The sequence below is a fragment of the Dendropsophus ebraccatus genome, chromosome 11 (assembly GCF_027789765.1).
Source record: "Dendropsophus ebraccatus isolate aDenEbr1 chromosome 11, aDenEbr1.pat, whole genome shotgun sequence".
Classification (NCBI taxonomy): domain Eukaryota; kingdom Metazoa; phylum Chordata; class Amphibia; order Anura; family Hylidae; genus Dendropsophus; species Dendropsophus ebraccatus.
Genome location: NC_091464.1, coordinates 10,013,440 through 10,028,241, shown reverse-complemented (window position 1 = coordinate 10,028,241; position 14,802 = coordinate 10,013,440). Strand labels below are relative to the sequence as shown.

The 14,802-nt window shown below is 43.9% G+C and overlaps 2 protein-coding genes across 4 annotated transcripts in view; both read left to right on the top strand.

Annotated features, from left to right (window-relative positions):
• The window catches only part of PFKFB2 (6-phosphofructo-2-kinase/fructose-2,6-biphosphatase 2), a 33,717-nt gene extending 24,204 nt beyond the window's left edge, over positions 1-9,513 (top strand). Inside the window, exons 13-17 of the mRNA XM_069946125.1 lie at positions 2,574-2,636; positions 2,899-2,963; positions 3,902-4,081; positions 5,237-5,259; positions 8,059-9,513. Coding sequence (XP_069802226.1) covers positions 2,574-2,636; positions 2,899-2,963; positions 3,902-4,081; positions 5,237-5,259; positions 8,059-8,116 — 389 coding nt within the window. The 3' untranslated portion in view covers positions 8,117-9,513. The remainder of the gene's footprint in view (positions 1-2,573; positions 2,637-2,898; positions 2,964-3,901; positions 4,082-5,236; positions 5,260-8,058) is intronic.
• Positions 1-14,802, top strand: part of LOC138767691 (complement decay-accelerating factor transmembrane isoform-like) — a 176,460-nt gene that overhangs the window by 90,854 nt on the left and 70,804 nt on the right. The gene's annotated exons all lie outside the window — the stretch shown is intronic.

Genomic DNA, 14,802 nt, shown 5'->3' with positions numbered 1-14,802 from the left:
GGAACTGATCGGCTTGGTGGGTGGGCATGGGTAGAGAGGGTATGCCCTCTAGGGGGGTTTGCTTGTACTTTGGGATAAATTGTTTAAAAAACTTTTTTTTTTTTTTCAATAAAGATTTGATTGAAAAAAAAAAAAAGGGAACCGATCAGCAGAGTATATATGTACAGTGCAGCTTGCTGAGCATATACCAGCCACACCTGCAGCCGTAGCTTTACATGGGGGGAAAACAGAGAGGTCACTGAGGGGTGTCTCCATCTGTCAATCATCCCCGCACTGTGCGCTGACAGGCAGAGGGCTGGGACTAGTCACGGGTCGCTCCCCACCCAGATGACTAGTTGCCGCCCCTCTAACGCTCTGAAATAAAACATCGTTATCCCGCGACGTAAAACTACCACCGCAGATGCATCTGGGTCGCCCAGTGAGCTGCACACTAGATCTATACTGTGCAACTGGAAACCATATCAGTACAGGCGTTCCAACTGGTTCCCTTTAAATGAGATACTAGCTAGATACCAGGTGTAGAACTGGGGAGGCTTAGTATGGGAGGCTGAAGGGATATGCACAAGTGGAGGTCCTCCAGCTGAGGAAGATCCAGGAGGCACTGGTCAGCACGAAGGTATACAATGGCATCAAGGGTGATAGGAGCCATAGTAGCAAATCAGTGGACTTTATGCAGACAACGTTTTCTCTACATCAGGTCCAGTATGGGAGGCTGGGTTCACACTACGTATATTTCAGTCAGTATATTTCAGTCAGTATTGCAACCAAAACCAGGAGTGGATTAAAAACACAGAAAGGATCTGTTCACACAATGTTGAAATTGAGTTGATGGCCGCCATGTAATGGCAAATATTTGCTGTTATTTTAAAACAACTGCTGTTGTATTGAAATAATGGCCGTTATTTACTGTTATATGGCGGCCATCAACTCAATTTCACCATTGTGTGGACAGATCCTTTCTGTGTTTTTAATTCACTCCTGGTTTTGGTTGCAATATGAGGACCACAATACTGACTGAAATATAGTGTGAACCCAGCCTCAAGGCGAGATTTGCTTTTTATCTGCCTTATTCGCAAGTGAGTATCCCTGTCCAAATGAAGTAAGCTGAGGAGGACGTGACACCAGGCAAAAAGACGGTATAACATCTTCTCTCAGCTGGGTTTGGAGTGCACACTCACGCTTTATTTGGTTTCACATGAAATACATAAACTTTCAATACAGGCGGGGTTTCAAGTCACAAGACAAATTCATATCCCATTCTGATAGGTCAATCCATAGATGGTCAGCAGTTTCCTGTCCTGCGCAGTCAAGCAGTCATGGTACAACGTGTTGTTTACCATAAATTATTTATATAATAGTGTCTCTTTCTTGCGTCTGTAGTGTGGCTGCAATTTAAGTTCAAGGTTCTGTGCTCATAGGCGTGCTGCCAGCATTCATCTGACATATAAGGCTGAAGCCATTTTAAGGATTACAATGTTTTTACCCAAAATAACATTACCTTTATGGTCACCTTCACACTATCTGGTCAATAGTTGTAGCCAAAACCAGTGCGCATGAACCCAGCCTCAGAAGGAACTCATTCACTAACTCACTGACACATTATCTGGATAAAGTCAGATTGGCCACTATGACTCCTGTTATCTGTGACACCATAGTATACCTGCGTGCCCATCAGTGGCTGAATCTCCCGGATTTTCCTCAGCCGGTGCACCTCCACATGTGCGCCTCCCATACTGAGCCACCCCAGTTTTAGACTTGGTATCTTGGTGTTTTGGACCTGTTCCTGTTTTTTTCCAAAAAATACTGACCCTGTGCTGTCCAGAATACTGCCAAGCCTTACCTAGACGGTGTTTAGGATCTGATATCTAGTCATAGTTTTATAGATAATAAAGTGGAACGCCAGCAATTTTTTATTTCTTTGAAATGAAATGGTGTCAGAAAGTTATATAGATTTTGTATTTTACTTCTATTAAAAAATCTCCAGTCTTCCAGTACTTAGCAGCTGCAGTATGTCCTGCAGAAAGTGGTGTATTCTCTTCAGTCTGACACGGTGCTCTCTGCTGCCACCTCTGTCCATGTCAGGAACTGTCCAGAGCACCAGCAAATCCTGCTGGGGACAGTTCCTGACATGGACAGAGGTGGCAGCAGAGAGCACTGTGTCAGACTCGAAAGAATACACCACATCCTGCAGGACATACAGCGGCTGATAAGTACGGGAAGACTGGAGATTTTTTTAATGGAAGTAAATAACAAATCTGTATAACTTTCTGACATCAGGTGAATTTCTTTTTTTCCTTTACATCAGCTGGAGTACCCCTTTAATTATCTTGACTGCTATTAACCTTGTTTACTTGCATTGGACACATCTAGAAAATTTCCCTTGATCACAAGGCGACCAGTTGGTGTCCAGGCGGCTCCATAGATTGTTTTGCTATTGAATAGATTTGGTACATTAGTGTCCGTTAATGGTGTTTGGCCGTTACTATTTGTATTTTGACATAAAGAAAGCCATTTACATGTATAGTTTCTGCAGCAGTAAAGTTCACTGCTAACCGGCCTCTCTGTTGTTCCAGATGACTTGCCGTACCTCCGCTGCCCGCTGCACACAGTCCTGAAGCTGACGCCTGTGGCTTATGGTAAGTGGTCAGTTATTGTCTGTTTTGGCCGACCCAATCGCTCCCTGTCAGTGTTGGGGGGGGGGGGGGGGGTGTATGGATTTGGAAATTCATTGTAGGCTTTGTGCATGGAGCCTTCCTTTCTTTCCTTTCTTCCCTTCCATCCATCAGCCCTGCCCTCCTCATGCCTCCCAGGGGGTTTCTCCACACCATTGTATTACTGTAGTCTCCTCCTATATCTGGTCATCTGTTGGCTTTAGATTGACTCTGTTTTTCCTTGCAGGCTGTAAAGTTGAAATGCTGAAGTTAAATGTGGATGCGGTGGACACACACCGAGAGAAGCCAGAAGTAAGTAATATGAAGCACAGGCTCCGCCCCCAGTGCACAAAAACACCTCATTAGCATATAAATTAACTCACAGATATCCTGAAACGGAGCTGAGGATTAAGGTAAGAAAATGCCTTGCATCCTCAGCCTCCTGTACGCTATAGGGACATGTCAGCAAGCTAGGTGCTTATAACCTGGGGATAGTCTCCCACCTGGGTATAAGCATCTAACCTGCCGATATGTCCCTATAACGTACAGGAGGCTGAGGACACAAGTCATTTTCTTACCTTAATCCTCAGCACCGCTTTCACTAAATCTTCTCTTCAATCGATTTGTAAACGAGGCGGCTTGGTGCACGGGGGGCAGGAGTGCACTGATACGGCCCATCCCTTCTTATATAGAGGCGGCGCTCTGCCGTGTCGCTGATTCATGAATTATGTGCATTTACAAACATAACAGCAGGTTAGAGTCCTCTTGCTATACCTTTCCGTTTAAAGGGGGGGTTCACCAAAAATAGTAGCAAATCCCCATAGAAAACCTCTCCTGTTCTGGACAGTTCCTGACATGGACAGAGGTGGCAGCAGAGAGCACTGTCAGATTGGAGAGAATACACCACTTCCTGCAGGACATACAGCAGCTGATAAGTACTGAAAGACTGGAGATTTTTTAATAGAAGTAAATAAATCTCTGGCACCACTTGATTTGAAAGATTTTTTATTTTTTTTTGTGAGCTACCCCTTTAGAAACAAAAACCTGTGCCCAGTACATAAATGGCTTTCTGCATATGGTTTAGTTATATAAGAGACCTGAGTGACCAGCCAATCTATACCAGTTAGCTCTCACCCATAGGGAGGCTTGCTTCATAGCTTTGGCCTATGTGATGTAGAAGCGGTTTGATGCTAATAAATCATTCCTTCCGCTAATATCATTTTTTTTTACAATCTTCCCAATCCCTTCAGGGCACATTTGATGCGAACCACACACCTATGCGAATGAGGCGGAACAGTTTCACTCCTCTGTCCAGCTTGGACACCATCAGGCGGCCACGGAACTACAGTGTGGGGAGTCGCCCACTGGATCCAGTAGGGGCGGAAAGATTCAGAATGGCTCCGGAGGGATCTGATCGCCCTCTAAAACAGGTGCGTAACTTACTCCACTTATCTGCCGTCAGGCTTCATCCACTTCTGAATTTTTAGTACTCTTCGTTTTAGCTGAGGAGTGCAGTGGGTCGTAATGTTGTCTGCTAATAAAGCGGTTATCCAGTGCTTCCAGTTAGGGATGGTCCGAACCCGCCGTGGTTCGGGTTCGGCTGAACCCGAACGCTTGGCATCGGATTACCGCTGTCTGCCCGCTCCGTGCAGCGGGCGGATACAGCGGGAGGACCGCCTGGAAAACTGGGATACAGCCTATGGCTGTATCCCAGTTTTCCAGGCGATCCGCCCGCTGCATGGAGTGGGCAGACAGCGGTAATCATTGCGGATGGTTCGCGTTCGTACGAACTCTGTTCGGACCATCCCTACTTCCATTGCTTCCCTTCTGCCCTAGTCCCATCTCAGAAGTACAGCCTCCAAGAGAGCAGCACTCCATAACCCCCCCTCTACTCACCTCACACACTCACCAGTATGATTCCATTCTTGGGGTAGAAACACACAAACACACGCTCAGAGCCCTCCGCTGCAGAATCCCGCCAACCTCAGTGTCCCACAGTGCCTCTATGGGAGGGCTCGCACGCCACCACTCTCCGCCCAAAGAATTGACATGTCAATTCTTTGAGTGGAGAGCGAAAGAAACAAAGGCGTGCGGGCCCTCCCATAGAGACACTGTGGGACACTGAGGCATTTTCCTCAGTGTGCCCATACCCTTAGAACTGCGTGCAGATTAGAAGATTATAGTATGGGTGGTCTAGGCGGCCGTCTGGAAATCCCATATTATAATCTGCTGCAGCGTACCTGGGCCAGAATCTGTGGCATCTGTGTGCCGGCACAGCCAGGGACCTCGCCTTTTAAATGCTCTCCATACACTCATGACAGCTGTGTTGCTGTGTCAGTACCGTGCTGGGAAGATGTAAACAGTTGCGTCCTGGCATCGTAATACATGATGACTGGAGTTCCGATAACCCATTCTATTGCACACCATCTGTATATACAGACCATGCATGAGGCCTAAAGGTGTACAGTATAGGCGTGAGAACCTCCTAATAAAATGGCACAGTTCATATAGAGGGTATATAGGCTGTATAAACCAATGTTTGCCTTTTAAAATAACATCTCGTTTTTCTTTTCTTAACCGCACAGCGTTCTCTGGAAGCCGCTTACATGTGAGTATTATGCAGTGATTGTATCTTACAGGTAACATCACTCTGATCACTGTGAGGAAAACAAGTCTACTTAAGTGTGTGTATGTGTGTGTGTATATATATATATATATATATATATATAAATATTATGTATGCAGAGAATCCACAGCACACAAGATAGTCGTGAGGAAAACGTTGTGATTTATTTAATTCATAAGTGCAGCAATCCAACAGGCGCAATGTTTCGGTGATACCACATCACCATTTTCAAGCGTGAAATGGTGATGTGATATCACCGAAACGTTGCGCCTGTTGGATTGCTGCACTTATGAATTAAATAAATCACAACGTTTTCCTCACGACTATCTTGTGTGCTGTGGATTCTCTGCAAATATATGAAGGCGGTCTGAAGTAAGGACCCTGACCGCTGGCACCTATATCTTCATTGCTGTGCTTCTCGCTCTCTCTCTCTCGCTCTCGCTCTCGCTCTCATATATATATTATATTGCACATACACAGTGGTGCCTTGGATTACGAGCATAATTCGTTCTGGGACCGCGCTTGTAATCCAAATCCGCTTTTAAACCAAGGCAAATTTTCCCATAAGAAATCAAATCACTGAAATGCAAACAATTGGTTCCCCACCCAAAAAATAATGATTTATTATTCTGAGTATCATGTGAAACAACCAATGAGAAACAGCTGGATATGTGATATTATAAGTTACTGTACAGTATAGCAATCAGCATGTGGTATATAATGTATAGTAACTGTATAACCCTGATAACACAGCAGCTGGATATGTGATATATAAGTTACTGTACAGTATAGCAATCAGCATGTGGTGTATAATGTATAGTAACTGTATAACCCTGATAACACTGCAGCTGGATATGTGATATATAAGTTACTGTACAGTATAGCAATCAGCATGTGGTATATAATGTATAGTAACTGTATAACCCTGATAACACAGCAGCTGGATATGTGATATGTAAGTTACTGTACAGTATAGCAATCAGCATGTGGTATATAATGTATAGTAACTGTATAACCCTGATAACACAGCAGCTGGATATGTGATATATAAGTTACTGTACAGTATAGCAATCAGCATGTGGTATATAATGTATAGTAACTGCATAAACCTGATAACACAGCAGCTGGATATGTGATATATAAGTTACTGTACAGTATAGCAATCAGCATGTGGTGTATAATGTATAGTAACTGCATAAACCTGATAACACAGCAGCTGGATATGTGATATATAAGTTACTGTACAGTATAGCAATCAGCATGTGGAGCATAATGTATAGCAACTGTATAACCCTGATAACACAGCAGCTGGATATGTGATATATAAGTTACTGTACAGTATAGCAGCATGTGGTGTATAATGTATAGTAACTGTATAACCCTGATAACACAGCAGCTGGATATGTGATATATAAGTTACTGTACCGTATAGCAATCAGCATGTGGAGTATAATATAGTAAGGGCATAACCCTGATAACACAGCAGCTGGATATGTGGTATATAAGTTACTGTACCGTATAGCAATCAGCATGTGGAGTATAATATAGTAAGGGCATAACCCTGATAACACAGCAGCTGGATATGTGATATATAAGTTACTGTACAGTATAGCAGCATGTGGTATATAATGTATAGTAACTGTATAACCCTGATAACACAGCAGCTGGATATGTGATATATAAGTTACTGTACAGTATAGCAGCATGTGGTGTATAATGTATAGTAACTGCACAAACCTGAACAGCAGCAGCTTGTAGATACAGGATGGAGCTACAGATCCCCATAATGCAGTAGTGTAGTACATCAGGCTAGAATAGAGAAGCAGGGCTGCTGTGAGAGGTCTGTGTGATCACATGACAGCAATGGGGAAGGGGTGTGTGCTCAGCATGGACCAATCAGCAAGTGAGAATCCCAGTGCTGTGCAGGAGGACAGTGACAGAGACTTCGCTATACAGCAGTGTGAATGGCTGAGTGTGAGTGCAGGCACATTATAGCAGGAATGGAGAGGATGGGAAACAAAAAGCCTGACAGACTGCAGGGAGCATGAAGGAATGAGCAGGGCAGATGTGGGCACAGTATGGAAGCACTCTCTGGTCTGGGGAGAGAGGTACAGCTATGGAGAGATTACCTCCACAGTCCTGTCCCCTGATGTAAGCCCCAGCCTGAAGTGGATCTGCTATGATTTGGAAGGTGAGGGAGACTTCCTGGGTCAGAGTACTAATAGAGTTGTGCTGAGCAGGAGGCACAACTCTCGAAATAGCATGAAAAGTATAAACCTGTGAACCGCAGCCACTCCCGAACTCCACCAAGGGAATAATGAGGAAAACACCACCAAACTCCAACAACGGGGAGCCAGGCACAGGTCTGACTAATGGTGGCCAGTCAGTGGGTCAGAGTACTGTGCTGTAGACCCCACTATGCACACCATACCCCGCCCCCCCTCCCACCCAGTACAGGGAGCTCTTACACCAAGTCACAATTTTGTGACACTGAGCTCTTGTTGCAAAGTGCTCTTAATCCAAGTTACTCTTAAACCAATGTACCACTGTATATATATATATATATATATATATATATATATATATATATATATATATATATATATATATATATGTATGTGTATGTATATATACTGTGTATATATATATATATAATGTGTGTGCGTGTGTATATACATGTTACAGAAAGTGTGGTCCAGAGTGATGATTTCCTTAGTAATATCTGCCACCTTCCTCAGGTTCTGTTCACATTGTTCATTATAATTATTTTTCTATCCACAGGGGAGCAGCTGATAGTAATGGCTGCGATGCCTTTAAGTCTCTGTCTGCCGTCGTGTAACTGGCCGGAGAGTCTGCGGGACGTTCTTCTGTTTCATCTATTTAGTTAGTTACATAACTGCTGCACATATTCCTTCCCATTGAAGAGGTTTTTATCATACAAAGCTTTTCTATTAGAAGCTTAAAGGGATTGATTCCTGTCTTGTCTGTTTTTTTGTTTGGTTTTTGTCAATGGCGTTCACCGGCTATTGGATGTTGATGAATGGCATTGGAGAACATTGGCTTTCTTTTTATTCTAGCTGCCCAAAGTCTCCTGTGCCGTGTGTAGTCTCCTCATTGTCTGTCAGGTTACTTTTAAAGGAGGATTCCGGATTCCGGACGTTTTTTTATTTAATCTGTCAGGGGGGAATTTGATCAGGAGTCCAAACTTGCCCCTCCCCACGGTGAGTGGTGGGACCCCCCGTCGGGCCCCTGGAGTATACACGTCACAACCTGGCTAATGGTCCATCCTCTCAGCCAGTCAGTGACTCCTTAATAGGCTGAGCGGCCAATCCATCAGCATCCCCCCCCCCCCGAGTTGTGATGTCATCACAATGGGGAGGGAGAATGCCGTCTGGCGGGGGTCCTGAGACTGCTCATCACCGCTCATCACAGGTGCGGGGAAAGGCAAGTTCCTACTCTTGATAAAATTTCCCCCCTGCCGGCTGCCAGATTTTAAAAATGTCCGGACTACTATATGGAAATAGAATGCCATCCCACTATGCCCATTGGCTTACTGTACAATATGTGTGGTCTCTGTCCCTGAGCGTCCAGGTGGTCACTATGCACATTATCCGCCTGGTTCGCCATTCCATAAATTGTTTATAAAAGTGAACGATCACCTGGAAATTGATTACCAATATGTGTATCCCCATAACCTATAAGGCCATGATCACACAATGTCTTTTTTTTTTTTTTTTTTTTTTGGGGCCGTTTGATGGACGTTTTTTTGACGACTGTTATTTTGCACCCAAATAATATCTGTTATTTTAGAAAATCGTCCATTTAAAAAATAAATAAATAATGGGTGTTGTTTGGACGCTGTCAGCACATCAGTTTCCAGGTGACAGATTCGCTTTAAGTCTTTTACCATATCTTGTGTTCATTTCCTTTTAACCTTTTAATGTTTATTTGTGGCCTTGACTCAAGTTGTGCCATTTAATTTAATTTTTTTTTTTTTTAAGAATTTCGTAGTTTTACAATGTGGAAAACGTTTTTATTTGAGCGCGTCTTTTCCACACAAATTTACAAGTCTCATAATGTCAAATGTTTGCACTTTTTAATCACTATAGACAGTTAACAAATTACGCACATTTTAAAGGGGTTGTTCACTCCAAATTTCTTTTAAATCAACTGCTGCCAGAGATTTGTAATTTACTTCTATAAAAAAAAATAATCTCCAGTCTTCTAGTACTTGTCAGCCGCTGTATGTCCTGCAGGAAGTGGTGTATTTTCTCCAGTCTGACGCAGTGCTCTCTGCTGCCACCTCTGTCCATGTCAGGAACTGTCCAGAGCAGGAGAGGTTTTCTATGAGGATTTGCTGATGCTCTGGACAGTTCCTGACATGGACAGAGGTAGCAGCCGAGAGCACTGTGTCAGACTGGAAAGAATACACCACTTCCTGCAGGACATACAGCAGCTGATAAGTACTGGAAGACTGGAGATTTTTTTAATAGAAGTAAATTACAAATCTCTTGCACTTGCTGGGACCAGTTGATCTGTTAGAAATGAAATGTTGGTGTACTCCCCCTTTAATGACTCTTATGTACATGTATAGGGTCATACGGTGACAGTGAAGTCTATCTAGTTTCTGGTACCTCTCTTACCTGGGCCAGTGGCATGGGATCCTGTGTGAATTGTCTGTGTGTATGAACACAGGGAAGGTGAATGTCATGGTATAATGCATTTGTATTGCCCATCATGCCGCTGGTCTTATGGGTTTTTTTTCTGTTGTTTTTTTTTTTTTTTGTGTTTGTTTTTTTTACTCTGTAATTGATTTGTTTGATATGCTGTAGCTGTGATAAGAAGTAATAATCTGGTGTAATTATCCTTGTGTTCTTACTGTTAGGTGCCGCCGCTTGTTTCCTCACAGTTTTTTACATTTTCTCATAATTACACTTAATAAAAAGAGCAACTGTATGGACACAGCCAATATTTCTCACTATAATATGACCCATTATTGAACTGGCCTTTTTGCTATTCACTGAAATAGTTCGTTCAGGATGCGTTTGGCTAAAACCTTGTCCCCATTTCTTAACCAATAGTTGCATAACGTGGCTGATAATCCCGGCCCCATGGAGCGGCTATTGGCTAAGAGATGTGGAAGCCCTAGGCCATGTTCTTCTCACTTTGGGAACATATAGGGGGAATGTTGTCGTCTTGTTAAATAGACGACTAATAAAGATCAGGAAGGAAGATAATAAGTAAACTTACCCCCTCCTCTTGCCTCTGTAGTGCCACTCCCGGGTCACGTCCCTAGATGAGTGATTGCCTGCTCAGCCAATCAGTGTAAGGGGCGGGGCACTGACAATTGCTCAGCCAGGCCTTCCAGCAGAAGGTGACATTGTCTGCAGGAACCGGGACCCAAGAGTGGCGCAACGTAGACACCAGGACGGTGGAATTCTCTTGTTTACTAGTTTCTCACCCCCCCCCCCCCCCCCCCCGCCTGTCTGACATTTTTTTTTCCGAAGGGATTTCCCCTTTAATAATTGCTGTCGCCACCTGGAGTTGTCACTCTAGAGGACATTCACACCTTCAGTGATTATGCTCTGTATATACGGACGATGCGCGGCGGAACAGAATGCAGAGCTCCCGTCTTCGTGATTGCTGGCAGCTCCAAATCGGTTTAAATCTTCGCACTACTGTACTGACACAGCCACGCAGATTTTAAAGGATTCTCCCAGCATTCTGATTATACGAGATGCTGGGAGCTCAATGATTCCAATCTGTAACACGGATCTAAATGAAGGACTGTGTAATCGCCCCTTGGGCTGTTTCCACGTATGCGTTTTGTTTGCGTTTCTTTCTTCACGTAACGTGAATCTGTCCAGGCTCCACAATGGGATCAGTATTACCAGGCCTGTCACATTGTTCATATTGCAGACTGTCCGCATCTAAAACACACACGTTTAGATAATACATTCAGTTTTTGAAAACCAGGTGCATTTTTTTAATTCGTTTTCTCTACAGTTCACAAACACAAATGTGAAAACACAGCCCGACGCTCAAGGTTTCCTGATGATTGCAAATATCACCCGTACTCGCTCCAGGCGATGGCTGCAGCAGTTAAAGGGAATCTGTCACTAGGTTTATGCCACTTTAAATGAGGGCAGCATCAACTAGTGACAGAAATGCTGAACAGATCGGTGTATTACTTAAATCAATCTGTTCAGCCGTTCTTCTAATATGCAGGAGAAAAGGATTCTTGCCACACCCCTCCCCCCGCCCTCCAGCTGCCGATTGACAGTTGACTCCCTATACACAGCATGAATAGATAACTGCCAATCAGCAGCTGGTGGGCGGAGCTTTGTTCTTCTCATGAATATCCAGGACTACTGAGCTCATGCACGTAATGGAGAGGACTACTAATTGTCCATGTTATTCAGGAGGAGATCTCTGGATCAGCCGCACAGAACAATGTAAGTGATCCATCATTCTATTCAGCTTCTCTGTCACTAGTTTATGCCACCCTGAGATAAGACGCCATAAACCTGCTGACAGAGTCTCTTTAAACACATACGGCAGCTGTGACATTTAACCGCCGCTTCCCTGTGCAGCTTTACAGCATCTGATTGGTTCCATTTACCCAAATTTTGGTAATTGTCCTGAAAGTTGCTGCCTCCACCAGGCACACCTGCATGCTGTAGAACATTGCTTGTTATTGCCAGCAGATGGCAGCAGTGTGTTACTTACTGTATAAATGTTCATAGAGGACAGTAAGATGCTCCTCTCATTGCAATATATAACTATATACCGATTATCTGTCTAATGTAAACTGTTGTTTGTTATACTGTATCGATTCATGTCAGAGGGAATCTAGACAGCATTTATGGTGTAAAAATGTACAAAACTGATTAAGGCTTTGTTCACACAGTGCAGTTTTTAATTTTTAAACTTTAGAATTCTGGACTGATTTTTGTATTTTTTTTTTTTTTTTTAAGATGTCCAAATGTAGCATACTCTGATCTTGGCTTTTTTTTTTTTTTCTTCTTCTCCCCTGTAAATCCCAAGACTTCCCCTTTAAATGTAAGAAGTATTAAGGCTATGTTCACACACAGTATTTCCATCAGTCTTTTGGTCAGCCATTTTACCACCAAATCAGGAGTGGAACGGACAGAGCAAAATTATAATGGAAAGATTTGCACAGTTTCTGTGTTTTTTAACCCACTCCTGGTTTTGGTTGTGAAAAGACTGACGGAAATACTAGGTGTGAACATGGCCTAAAGGTGTATTTTAAAGTAATTTGTTTGTTAAATGCGGTGGTTTCGTTAATATGAAACTCGCTGCAAAGAATAAAATAAAAAAAAAAAAAATTGCACATCATAAACAGTTTCACGCAAGTGCGGATCAGCAATAAGGGACAGAGTGCAGACCTTAAGCTGTCTACCTTTGCACAGACACAGACTATACAATGGTTTGCCTTTTTTTTTTTTTTTTTTTTTTTAGTTATGAGGTTGGGGGGGGGGGGGGTTGCAGCATTGATCTATAACAACGTCCCTGTCCAACGGCCATGTCCACATGTAGTACTTCAGTCAGTATTTTTTCAATCAAAACCAGGAGTGGAACTGACCGGGCAAAATTATCATGGAAAGATTTGCACAACTTCTGTGTTTTCAACTCACTCCTGGTATTGGTCAAAAAAAGACTGATGGAAATTCAGCCTGAGGCTGAAAACTGCATTTAAAGCTGTGCACTGTGTAAGCAAAGGCTAAAGAGGAGGAAACATATTTATTTTAAGACTATGTTCACACACAGTCATAATGACATAATTTCTGAAGGAGTTAACCGGTATCTGAAAGTTTTTGTTATTTTTCAATTGTTTCACTGTAAACTATGTAACTTACCGTAATAAACAATGTGGAACTGAAAGGTTTCTCCTTTTCTTTTGTCTTTTTATACTTACCAGACTGCAGCGGTGTCCTAGTGATAGCGGTTACATCTGTGGATGTGGGGGTGGAGTGGCCGCAGCGGTTCTGTCTTTGGGGGGGGGGGGTAACTCACAACAAGCGGGCTCAGGACTGGGAATGAGGACGAAGGGGGCATACCCACATCCCGGGATGACTGTGCATGAAACGTGCTGAAGAGCGTCCTGTATCATTATCATGCTGGGAGCTCTGAAACTGTTTAATGGACGACTCCAGGCAGGACGATTTTATTGTAGAAGTGCAGAGGAGTGGAAGGCTGAAAGAAATGACATGTACTTACCTCCCGGCTCCAGCGCTGATGCTGCCTATTGCTGCCCCTGGTCCCTGGCTGCTTTCTTGTTTGAAAGGTGACCCTGTTACCACCGCAGAGAGGCCCTGACACGTCACATCCGGAGTCCCCTCTTAAACCCATAAGTGGCTGAGGGACCGGAGCAGCAGTATCCGGCATCAGTGATGGAGCCGAGGGCTGAGAGCACATTATTTCTTGACATTATTATAGCTTTAAAAAAAAAAATCACCCTGCCCAGAGTTTTCCTTTTAAATGTTTGTTACTGTGTTCATACAGAAATTTGTGGCCAATTTTTCCATGAAAAACTTTGAAGATTATCAAGTGGGAAATTGCTTTAGCTTTTTTAACTACTTCCCAGAATTGTGGCTGCAGCTCTGGATTCCAGCTGAATTGTGGCTGCAGCTCTGGATTCCAGCAGAATTGTGGCTGCAGCTCTGGATTCCTGCAGAATTGTGGCTGCAGCTCTGGATTCCTGCAGAATTGTGGCTGCAGCTCTGGATTCCTGCAGAATTGTGGCTGTAGCTCTGGATTCCTGCAGAATTGTGGCTGCAGCTCTGGATTCCTGCAGAATTGTGGCTGCAGCTCTGGATTCCTGCAGAATTGTGGCTGCAGCTCTGGATTCCTGCAGAATTGTGGCTGTAGCTCTGGATTCCTGCAGAATTGTGGCTGTAGCTCTGGATTCCTGCAGAATTGTGAATGCAGCTCTGGATTCCAGCAGAATTGTGACTGCAGCTCTGGATTCCTGCAGAATTGTGGCTGCAGCTCTGGATTCCTGCAGAATTGTGGCTGCAGCTCTGGATTCCTGCAGAATTGTGGCTGCAGCTCTGGATTCCTGCAGAATTGTGGCTGCAGCTCTGGATTCCAGCAGAATTGTGGCTGCAGCTCTGGATTCCTGCAGAATTGTGACTGCAGCTCTGGATTCCTGCAGAATTGTGAATGCAGCTCTGGATTCCTGCAGAATTGTGGCTGTAGCTCTGGATTCCAGCTGAATTGTGAATGCAGCTCTGGATTCCTGCAGAATTGTGGCTGCAGCTCTGGATTCCTGCAGAATTGTGACTGCAGCTCTGGATTCCTGCAGAATTGTGGCTGTAGCTCTGGATTCCAGCTGAATTGTGAATGCAGCTCTGGATTCCAGCTGAATTGTGGCTGCAGCTCTGGATTCCTGCAGAATTGTGGCTGCAGCTCTGGATTCCTGCAGAATTGTTAATGCAGCTCTGGATTCCTGCAGAATTGTGGCTGTAGCTCTGGATTCCAGCTGAATTGTGAATGCAGCTC